The 11,271-nt window shown below is 52.8% G+C and overlaps 1 protein-coding gene across 1 annotated transcript in view; it reads left to right on the top strand.

Annotated features, from left to right (window-relative positions):
* Positions 1–6,376, top strand: part of Bsn (bassoon presynaptic cytomatrix protein) — a 65,673-nt gene extending 59,297 nt beyond the window's left edge. The window contains exons 7-11 of the mRNA XM_013028111.1: positions 1,619–3,695; positions 4,013–4,812; positions 4,941–5,040; positions 5,938–6,069; positions 6,336–6,376. Of these exons, the coding sequence (XP_012883565.1) occupies positions 1,619–3,695; positions 4,013–4,812; positions 4,941–5,040; positions 5,938–6,069; positions 6,336–6,376 (3,150 nt within the window). The remainder of the gene's footprint in view (positions 1–1,618; positions 3,696–4,012; positions 4,813–4,940; positions 5,041–5,937; positions 6,070–6,335) is intronic.
* The last annotated feature ends 4,895 nt before the right edge of the window (positions 6,377–11,271 follow it).

Here is an 11,271-nt window from a genome sequence, read left to right as displayed (position 1 = left end):
CTCTTCCCCACTTCCCAGATCTACCTGGGCTTACATTACCCTCATGTGATCTAGCACTTAAGGCTCATGGCCAAGGGCCCAAGTGTATTCTCTCTGTTTCATAATGTTCCCACACCACTTACAAAGCTGTCTGCTTCCCTGGAGGCTCTGTGGCTTTAGATACAGCTACTTGAAGTTCAGTTGCCTTTAGTTTACTGAGACTGTGAGTCTGCCATGGTGCGGAGTGACTGAGGTTTTGAGAGCCTAATACCTGGGGCTTTTGAGTACCAGGCTGAGGAGGGTAGGCATGTAGAAAGGCTCTAGGAGCCTGTGGAAGTTCTAGGCAGGTGAGATAGGACAGAATTGGTATTTTAGGGTCTCCTGGGTTCATTGTGAGATGGCAGGCTGAAAGAAGAGAGATTGGGGAGTGGAAGTAGGAATCAGAGGCCCTAAAAGGATATTTGTCCATTTTTGGGGGGATGTGATGTGAAAAGTGGAGACAGCTGTTGTAGAGGTGGGTAGTTCAGAGCCCTGGTTTATACAGACCCTGGAAAACGCAGACAGAGATAGGAATAGGAACCAGCAATCTGGCAAGTGGTCCCGGTTCCATACATACAGATCCCATGGTTTGACCATGGGAGAGAGACCAGGCTGTGATAGGTATTCGTGGCCAAAATGGAAGGAAACAAAGAAAGAGCTCAGAGCTAAATACATTCTAAAAGCCTAATTGGATTCTCAGACTTGGCAGGACATTGATTTTTATTTTATAAACACACGGCAAAAGCACGTGGGCGGGTGTTATGTAGTTCCTGAGCGAGGTAAAAAGTAAGAATCCTGGTGTCTGTCTCTAGACTTGGATGTCTGTGAAATCCAGGAGTGCGACGCACTCTGAAAGGCTAGGATCTAAAGGTAAAGCAAGGACTCAGATTGAACAGCTTGTCTTTGTAGACCTTCTAGACAGTGTGGAGTATCTGGGTAAGGTAAGGATGGTATCAGGGAAGGGCACTAACAGGAAACCACGGTGCTTTGTGTGGGGCAGGGGGGGGGAAGAATCCCAGAGGACAATGAGTTTGACTGGAGTGTTGAGGGAGCTAGGGGCGAAGCCCAGAGCGCCTGTCAGCCAGTTTGGCAGGGCACTAGAGAAAGAGGATGGGCAGGCAGCTAAGTAACATGCCACCTTAGACATGAGCAAGGCAGGAAGTAGAAGAAAAGCCCCTGAGCCTACACCAACTGACATACAGTCAGTGTGTCTCCACCCAGGATTCTATCCTTGAAGAGCCTAGCGGACACACAATCTCCGATTACACTTTTCCTATTCACACTCTCCCCTGTCCTCAGCTGCTAGGTCTCACACGCAAAGCCAGGCCTGCCTACACACCTCAAAGCCCAGAAGGTAATCTGCCAACACCTGGTGCTCAGAACTCTGGCAAGGAGAAGCATTATAAAGTGATCGCAGACTTCCCCTCCAAGGCCAGTGGGTGGGAAGGGTAGGCTTTAGGACTGCCTGGTCAATTAGTTCCCCAGCTGTACAGAGCCTAGCTCCGGCTCCAACCCAGGCCTGAGTTCTTCTACCCCCAACGCCCCACCAAGTCACCCACATTTTAGGACTCAGTGCTGCCCACCCTTCCCTCTGTCTCAGGTGTCGGCGCTGCCACCCAACGGCCTGGCCCGCAAGGTGAAGCGGACACTGCCCAGCCCCCCTCCAGAGGAGGCTCACCTTCCCCTGGCTGGCCAGGCCCCCCCACCGCTGTATGCAGCCAGCCTGCTACAGCGAGGGCTGGCGGGACCCACCACTGTCCCTGCTACCAAGGCCAGCCTTCTCCGAGAGCTGGACCGGGACCTGCGCCTGGTGGAGCATGAGTCCACCAAGCTGCGCAAGAAGCAGGCGGAGCTGGATGAGGAAGAGAAGGAGATCGATGCCAAGCTCAAGTACCTAGAGCTGGGCATCACCCAGCGCAAAGAGTCTTTGGCCAAAGATCGGGGTGGCCGTGACTACCCACCTTTACGTGGCCTTAGTGAGCATCGGGACTACCTATCTGACAGCGAGCTCAACCAGCTGCGCCTCCAGGGCTGCCCTACGCCCACCGGTCAGTATGTGGACTTTGCTGCCACTGTCGCTGCACCTGTCACCCCATCCGGCCCCGCGGCCTTCCAGCAGAGCCGCTTCCCACCTCCGACCCCCCAGTACACCGCCCCAGGTGGCAGTAGGCCCGCTCAGAATGGGTTTCCAGCCCACCAGACCCCCACTTACTCTGGCACTAGCCCGTACCCAGCACCTGCCTTCCCTCCTGGCACTGGTTACTCAGCTGAGCCAAGCCTGCCAACTCAGCAGGCCTTCCGCCCCACAGGCCACTACGCCACCCCAACACCCATGCCAACCACACAGAGCCCTGGCTTCCCAGTCGCCACCGCTGCTGCCACTGACAGCCGGGTCCCTCACCAGAAGCCACGTCAGACATCACTAGCTGATTTGGAGCAGAAAGCCCCCACCAACTATGAGGTGACTATGGTGACCATGTCTTCAGCCTCCTCTGAAATGGGCTACGGGGTGCCAGCAGTGAGCAGCAGCGGCTATGAGCAGAGCAAAGCCGCTGAACTTCCCCGGGCCAGTGTGAGCCAGAGCCCAGCCCCCACCTACCCCTCTGACTCCCATTACACCAATCTGGAGCAGAATGTTCCTCGAAATTATGTGATGATCGATGACATCAGCGAACTCACCAAGGACAGCACCCCCACTGGCCCTGATAGCCAGCGGCTGGAGCCTTTGGGACCAGGCGGTGCTGGGCGCCCTGGGAAGGAGCCTGGAGGAGAACCAAGTGTCCTTGAGGGGCCCACATTGCCCTGCTGCTATGGGAGAGGGGAGGAGGAGTCTGAGGAGGACTCGTATGACCCCCGGGGGAAGGTTGCACATCACCGGAGCATGGAGAGCAATGGCCGATCCACCAGCACCCACTACTACGGCGACAGTGACTACAGGCCTGGAGCTCGAGCCGAGAAGTATGGTCCAGGGTCTGTGGGGCCTAAACATCCCTCCAAGAGCCTGGCCCCAGCTGCTGTGTCTTCAAAGCGGAGCAAGCACCGGAAGCAGGGCATGGAGCAAAAGATCTCTAAGTTCTCGCCCATCGAAGAGGCCAAGGATGTGGAGTCAGACCTGGCTTCTTATCTTTCACCTGCCGTCAGCAGCAGCCTGGCCTCTCGCGGCAGGAAGTTCCAGGAGGAGATCACCTACGGGCTCAAGAAGAATGTGTATGAGCAGCAGAGGTATTACGGGGCGTCCAGCCGGGATGCAGCCGAGGAAGATGACCGCATGTACAGTGGAAGTAGCCGATCCCAGATGGCCTCTGCCTACAGTGGGGAGAAGCTCTCCAGCCATGATTTCCGAGGCCGAAGCAAGGGATACGAAAGGGAACGCGAGACGGCGGAGCGACTTCAAAAGGCAGGTCCCAAGCCCTCTTCCCTAAGCATGGCCCATGGCCGGGCACGGCCCCCCATGAGAAGCCAGGCCTCTGAAGAAGAGAGTCCTGTCAGCCCCTTGGGGCGGCCACGTCCTGCTGGGGGTACCCTCCCTCCTGGGGATACCTGTCCACAGTTCTGCTCCAGCCACTCTATGCCCGATGTCCAGGAACACGTTAAGGATGGACCACGGAGCCATGCCTATAAACGTGAGGAGGGCTACATCCTGGACGATTCCCACTGCGTGGTTTCTGACAGCGAAGGTAATGGCGGCTCAGGGTGATTACCGCAGATTCTCAGCAACAGGGGGGACCTTGCCTGTGCATAGAGGGCCTTGAGCGCCCCCCCCCCAAAGATGTCCCACAAGGGTCTGGCTTGGTCATCCTATCAATGGGCCCTGAGGCCCTTGTCTGTTCCATCTGTTCCTGGGGTTTTCTGGTTATGGGAGGTGGGGCTGGAGACCTAGTGATCTGCTTGTGGCTTAATTACCTACTGTCTGGTTTCCTTGCATGGCTTCAGCTAGGCCGCCCCCCGACAGGCAGCTCAGGGGTTGATGGTGTTCTGTTTTTGGTCTCTGAAGCGTATCACCTAGGCCAGGAGGAGACAGACTGGTTTGATAAGCCCCGGGATGCCCGCTCTGAACGATTCAGGCACCATGGGGGCCACCCAGTCTCCTCCTCCCAGAAGCGAGGCCCTGCCAGGCACAGCTACCATGACTACGATGAACCCCCTGAGGAAGGCCTGTGGCCCCATGATGAGGGTGGCCCAGGCCGCCATGCCTCAGCCAAAGAACATCGGCATCACGGCGACCACGGGAGACACTCAGGCCGCCATGCTGGTGAGGAGCCTGGACGGCGGGCTGCCAAACCACACGCTCGCGACTTGGGTCGCCACGAAGTCCGGCCTCACCCTCAGCCAAGCTCTGCCCCAGCCATGCCGAAGAAGGGTCAGCCTGGGTACCCCAGCTCTGCGGAATACTCCCAGTCCTCCCGTGCTCCATCCACCTACCATCATGCCTCTGACAGCAAGAAGGGCTCCCGGCAGGCTCACGCTGGGCCTGCTGCACCACAGCCAAAACCAGAACCCCAAGCACAGCCACAGCTGCAGGGTCGGCAGCCAGCTCCAGGGTCACAACAATCCCAGCTGCCACCATCTAGGCAGATGCCCTCAGGTGCAGCATCACGACAGTTGCAGCAGCAGCAGCAGCAGCAGCAAGCTCTCGGGCAGCCACCTCCTTCCCAGCAGGCCCCACCACAGGCTCGATCACAGCAGCAGAGCCAGCCAACCACCAGGGCCTCCGCTCCTGCGGCCAGTCAGCCAATAGGGAAGCCCCAACAGCCAGGTCCCACAGCAACCCCAGGCCCCCAGCCAGCTGGACCGGTAAGTAATGTATGGGAGGGGCCCAGCCAGGGAAGAGGCGACTCAAGCTTCCACACCAGGCTTGGTCCCCAAGCAGGGTGTTGGCAGGGTGGATGGGCAGGCTCTCAGCTCTAGGTTCTATGTTACAGCCACGAGCAGAACAGGCAAACGGCCTCAAAGGGACAGCCAAAGGAGCCCAACAGGGGAGGGCTCCTCAGGCCCAGCCAACACCAGGACCTGGAGCTGCAGGTAAGCCTATAATATACTCTCAGATGATACCCAGACTGCTCTCTTCCTGTACCCATAGAAGCGGGATACCCTCCTTTGCGTGCCCTTACTAATGCCCAAGAAGGTACCCAGTGGTATCACAAGGAGATCTCCTCATCCTATTAATATACATGAATAAAAATACAATTTGAGAGAGACAGACAGGCAGAGATTGGCAGACAGAGGCTGCCAATCTCCCAGAAGAAAATGAGGTTAGAATGAGCCAATGGGGTCATCAAAACTGGGACCTGAGAGCTCAAGGAGTCCTGGGCAGAGAACCTAGAAAATGCTGGTAAGTAGAAGGCCAATCATGGCGATATACACTCACTCTTCTCTTTCCCTCTTCTCTGCCTTCTTACTCCCCTCTGCCTTTTCATCATCCATTTGTCTTTCTTCCATTTCCTTTTTCCCCTGCTTCCTCACACCCCCTTCTCTCTCTTTTCCTTCCTTCCTTCTTCCGTCCTTCCTTCCTTCTTCCGTCCTTCCTTTCTTCCTTCCTTCCTTTCTTTCTTTCTTTCTTTCTTTCTCTTGTTGGTCATGGGGCCTGAACTCTGGGCCTTGGCGCTGTCCCTCATCTCTTCAGCTCAAGGCACGCACTCTCCCACTTGAGCCACAGAGCCACTTCTGGGTTTTTCTGCTTATCTGGTGCTGAGGAATCGAACCCAGAGCCTCATGCATGCAAGGCAAGCATTCTACCACTGAGCTACCTTTGCAGCCCCATCTCTTTCTAGTCTTCTGTCTATTCCTGTAGCGTTCCCATGCTTCCACCTCATGGGGTACCTGTGTTCAGGTCCCCTTATGGCTACCCTTTCCCCCATACCCTGAAGTAGCTGGACAAGTCATGGCTGATGATGGTGGTATTCTCTCTCCCGCCCATAGGCATGAAGGCTGGAGCCAGGCCTGGAGGGACCCCAGGGGCTCCTGCTGGCCAGCCAGGTGCTGATGGGGAAAGTGTGTTGTCCAAGATCCTCCCTGGTGGGGCAGCCGAGCAAGCCGGCAAGCTGACTGAAGGTAAGCCCTACGTGAAGCCGGAGCCATCATCCTGGGTGGCTGATCCTAGGGCTCTATTCTGATGGAGCTTGAGTGTGTAAGATGATTTCAGGCCCAGCTACCTAGGCACAGGTCAGCCAGAGAACCTATCTGTATGACCCAGTAGAGTTGTGGGCAGTCCCTGCCCTACCTGGCTGAGTTTGGCTTCACTGGGCCCAGTAGCTGACAAGGATGGGTCTGGTCCAGTTTCCTGATCTCTCTCTCTCTCTTCCTCTTTTATGTCACAGCTGTCTCTGCTTTTGGCAAAAAATTTTCCTCATTTTGGTGACCGTGCCCAGCAGGGTGAGTATGAGTGGCCTGTACCTGGTTTTCCTTACATAAAGTTACTAGAAGGGGGAATCTCTAAGTCTCAAGGGTGGCTTCTCTGAAAAGAATCTAGACGGGCTGGGAAGGTGGCTCAGTGGTAGAGCGCTTGCCTTGCATGCCTGAGGCCCTGGGTTCGATTCCTCAGCACCACAGAAGCAAAAAGAAAAAAGCCGGAAGTGGCTGTGTGGCTCAAGTGGTAGAGCGCTAGTCTTGAGCTGAAGAGCTGAGGGACAGCACCCAGGCCCAGAGTTCAGGCCCCACGACTGGACTAAAAAAAAAAAAAAGAATCTAGACGGGCTGGGAAGGTGGCTCAGTGGTAGAGTGCTTGCCTTGCATGCACAAGGCCCTGGATCAATACCTCAGCACCACAGAAGCAGAAAAAGCCGGAAGTGGCACTGTGACTCAAATGGTAGAGTGCTAACCTTGAGCTGAAATGCTAAGGTACAGCACCCAAGCCCAGAGTTCAGGCCCCATGACCTATTTAAAAAAAAAAAGACTCTAGACTCTGAAACATTAATGTGGCAATGTGATTTAACTGATCATATGGTTATTTTGCTTATTTTATTCACTGGCTGACTTCACTCCATGTGTGTTTTCAGATAATGACTAGATGTAATTATGAAGGATGTATATAAACTCCAGGGATTGAATTTTGATTCAAGTGCTTGATGTAAAATATATCATAAAAATAAACATACTTTAAAATTTTTTAAAGAATCTATCCAGGGACCAGTGGCTCATGCCTGTCATCCTAGCTACTCAGGAGGCTGAGATCTAAGGATCACAGTTCAAAGGCAGCCCAAGTCAGTCAGAAAGTCTATGAGACATTTATCTCCAATAAACCACTCAGAAAGCCGGAAGTGATGTGATGGCTCAAGTGGTAGAGTGCTTGCCTTGAGTTGAAGAGCTCAGGAACTGTGTCCAGGCCCAGAGTTCAAGCTGCACGACCAGCAAAAAAAGAAAAAAAAAGAACCTAGTCTTTAGTGGCATGAACTAGAACTATATATAATGTGCTTTTCTCATATAATGAGAATATGGAAAGAAAAATGAAGCCAGCTTAGTAGAAGTCCCCAAGAAACAAGATCAATGTCCTTTGTCTGTCTTTTTTTCTTTCTTCCTTCCTTTCTTTCTTTCTTTCTTTCAGTTGTGGGGCTTGAACTCTAGGCCTGGGTGCTGTCCTTCAGCTCTTCAGCTCAAGGCTAGCACTCTACCACTTGAACCACAGCACTACTTCAGGTTTTCTGGTGATTTATTGGGGGTAAGAGCCTCACGGACTTACTTGCCCAGGTTGGCCTTGAACCATGATCCTTAGATCTCAGCCTTCTGAGTAGCTAGGATGACAGGCATGAGCCACCGGCACTTGGCTCTGCTCTTTTCTTTTCTTTTCTTCCTTTTCTTTATTCTTTTCTTGTGGGTCATGGTGCTTGAACTCAGGGCCTGGATACTGTCCTTGAGCTTTTTTGTTCTACCACTTTTAGCCACAGTGCCACTTCCAGTTTTCTAGTGGTTAATTGGAGGTGAGAGTCTTACAGACTTTCCTGCCAGGGCTGACTTTGAATTGTGATCCTCAGACCTCAGCCTCCTGAGTAGCTAGGATTATAAGCATGAGCCACTGGTGCCTGGATCTTTGTCTTTCTATCTCCTTATTTTATTTATTATTAATTATTATTTTTTTTTTTTTTTTGCCAGTCGTGGGGCTTGAACTCTGGGCCTGGGCGCTGTCTCTGTGCTCTTCAGCTCAAGGCAAGCGCTCTACCAATGGAGCCACAGCGCCATTTCCAGTTTTCTGGTGGTTAATTGGAGATAAGAGTCTCACAGATTTTCCTGCCCAGGCTGGCTTTGAACTGCGATCCTCAGATCTCAGCCTCCTGCGTAGCTAGGATGACAGGTGTGAGCCACCGGTGCCAGTATCTATCTCTTATCTCCTTGAAGTGCTCTCATAACTGTGGGCTGACTTCAGTTATACATAGGGCTCTCTGGCACAACTCCTTCCCAATGCTCTTTTGTAACTGCTCCATAGGTTCTTAAAGACATAAAGAAAGATATCATTGCTGTGGAAAAATCTCTGGAGTCAAAGGCCTGGGCACAGCTCTGGACTCTGCGTATAACAGTGAGTGTTGACCAAAGTGGAATGATGGAACAGAGTAGGGTGCAGAGGGTCAAGGCCTGAGTGAATGAGCCAGCCTCTACAAAGGACCTGATTGGCTTCTTCAGGTGGGATGGGCCAACAGCCCCTTGGGAAACAGGCCAATCAGCTGTCTGAGATGGTGGCAAGTAAGTTAGCTGGTACCCTGAGGGAAAGAGGCCTCTGGTGAAGCCAATTGTGACATACATCTGAAGGTATGTATGCTAGGCACTGAGTCCAAAATTATTTTGGATAATGGGGAGGCCATGGCAGTTCCCTGACATCTGGTACTGATGCCCTTTGCCAGAGTCCCCAAACTCCGCAGAGCTTAGAAATTTTGGTCATACGGTCAATGGAATGAGGCAAACAGAAAGAAGACATAGAGAAAAAAGGGGGTCACTGGCCAAGCAGTCTTAGTCCCAGACTAGGTCAACCTATAGAAGAGCAAGGGTTCTAGTTCTGTCTGGACTGCTGAGATCTGAGAATCATGGTTCAAAGCCAGCCTGGGCAAGAAAGTCCGTGAGAGTCTTATCTCCAGTGAACCACTAGAAAACCAGAAGTGGCGCTGTGGCTCAAGTGGTAGAGTGCTAGCCTTGAGCTGAAGAGCTCAGGGACAGCGTCCAGGCCCAGAGTTCAAGCCCCACGACCAACAAAAAAAAAAAAAGAAAGAGAGAGAGAGAGAAAGAAATATGAAAACATATGTGTACTATCCCATGGCAGGCCTCAATAATTACCAGATCATTTCAAATAAGCCTGGTCAAAAAAATAAAGAAAAAGAAAAAGAACCCATCCTCAGGGTTAAAAGCATGGCTCCACTAGTAGTATTTACCAGTGATTGAAAGTGTTAGGCACTAAGTTCAAGTCCTAGTCTTGGACCTAAAATAAAAGAAAGTAAAAACGATAAGCAAGCCTGGTCAACACAGTGAGATCCTGTCTCAAAAGAAAACAAAACAAAAAGCCCGTATCTGTGGCTCAGCCCAGGTAGAAAAGTCCCAGTGAGACTCTTATTTCCAATGAACAATGAACCACTCAAAAACCGAAAGTGGAGCTGTGGCTCAAAGCGGTAGAGCACTAGCCTTGAGTGAAAGAGCTCAGGGACAGTGCCCAGGACCTGAGTTCAAGTCCCACCACCGACAAAAAAAAAAAAGGAAGTTATGTCTCTTCCTGGCAGATTTGGTTCTTTTCTACCTGTCCTTTTCCAATCTGTCAAGCACCTGTCTCTCCAGGCCTCTGAGTCCTTTGGAACAAGAAGTATGATCAATATCTGAGAGGAACGTGAGGGAGGGAAGCAGGTACCCAGGAATCTTGACAAAAACCTTTTTTTTCTTCTTCTTCTCTCCCTCCATCCCTTTCTCCCTGCTTCCTCTTCCCACCTCCCTCCCCCTCTCCCCACCCCCTTTTAAAAAAATCTTTCCCAAGCATCTACAATCTAGCAAACCTTTGGCCCAAAGACTCACAGCCAGGTGGGCTACAGCGGACCAGGTCTCAAAGTTGAGGACAGGATGTGTTCTAAACAGCAGCTGCCCGGGTGAAGTATCTGCTGGACAAATGAGACCATTGCCCACCCACCTCCAAGAGGGGGGGGGGGAACCTTTGATTGTCTTTCCAGAGAAGTCTGCCGTCTGCTGCTCTTTACACAGCTGCCTCTCTGCGGTCTTGGCCAACGCTTCCAATGCGTTATACACAGAGTTTGGGCAAACCAACAGCCCTCCCTCCGAGATGCCAGACGTTTTTCCACAGCCTTGGAGAGGAGCTTTGAACTGAGGGCTGAGGGGCAGGGGGGTGGGGGGGGAGGGGAAGGGGAAGGGGCATGGCCCTCCCCTCGCGCCCCCCCCCACTCCCCTCCAGCCTGGGCTCCTGTTTCCTTCACATTCCAGCTGGCCCAAATCCTTCTGTAGCCACAGGGCCCTGCCCCTCTCTGCCCACCCCCCCCCTCACCCTTTGCCCTCTGGGTGAACATTGGAGGAGATCTCCATGTGGCCAGCCTGGGGTTGGGAGAACTTTACAAACATTTAGGACCTACCACTGTCTCATCGCTGAACCAATAAGAGGCCATAGCACCGACAAAGCAGCGTGGGCGCCGGCTGAGATGTCTCCCAGCCCATGGATGGCAGCGTGTTAGGCACGCTAGCTATCACCTTAAAGCCATCCTCCCCCCTCCTCCCCCCCCACTTCACCCCCACCCCCACCCCCAGCCATCATTATTTCAACCAGCCGGCTCCTCATCTGTCCAACCTGGGGATTTCCTTTGATTTCAAGAATAGCCTTAATCATTCCAGTTTGATTTACGTGTATACCTCATAAACATATTTCTCTCCCCCCCTTTTTTCTCCCTCTCTCTCTCTCTCTCTTTTATTTTGTTTGTTCATCCCTTGCCTCTCCCCTCGTGACTGATGGCTTGGTTTCCTCTCTGCTCTGCCCCTGATCAGCACAGGGAGAATGTTGACTTAGAAGCAATAGGGGGCAGTTGGCCACCAAGAGCACAACCCCAGAGCCAGGTCTAGGGAAGCCTCTCAGCCCGCTTCTGTTTACTGTGCAATTCTAGTCCTTCTTAAGCCATCACCAGTGGGTATGCTCAGAGCAGAGGGGTCAAAACTCCTGCCAGCCGAGGTCAAGGCCCAGAGCCCTGTATAGAGGAGTATGCTATTGTCTAACCACCTGATGGACAGGACAATAGTTCTCCCCCCAAAAAATCCTTCCCTTGGCTCTGACACAACCACAAGTCTCATCTC

This window comes from Dipodomys ordii, unplaced genomic scaffold (assembly GCF_000151885.1).
Source record: "Dipodomys ordii isolate 6190 unplaced genomic scaffold, Dord_2.0 Scaffold107, whole genome shotgun sequence".
NCBI classification, from domain to species: Eukaryota; Metazoa; Chordata; class Mammalia; order Rodentia; family Heteromyidae; genus Dipodomys; species Dipodomys ordii.
This window is presented reverse-complemented; position numbering and strand designations above follow the sequence as displayed.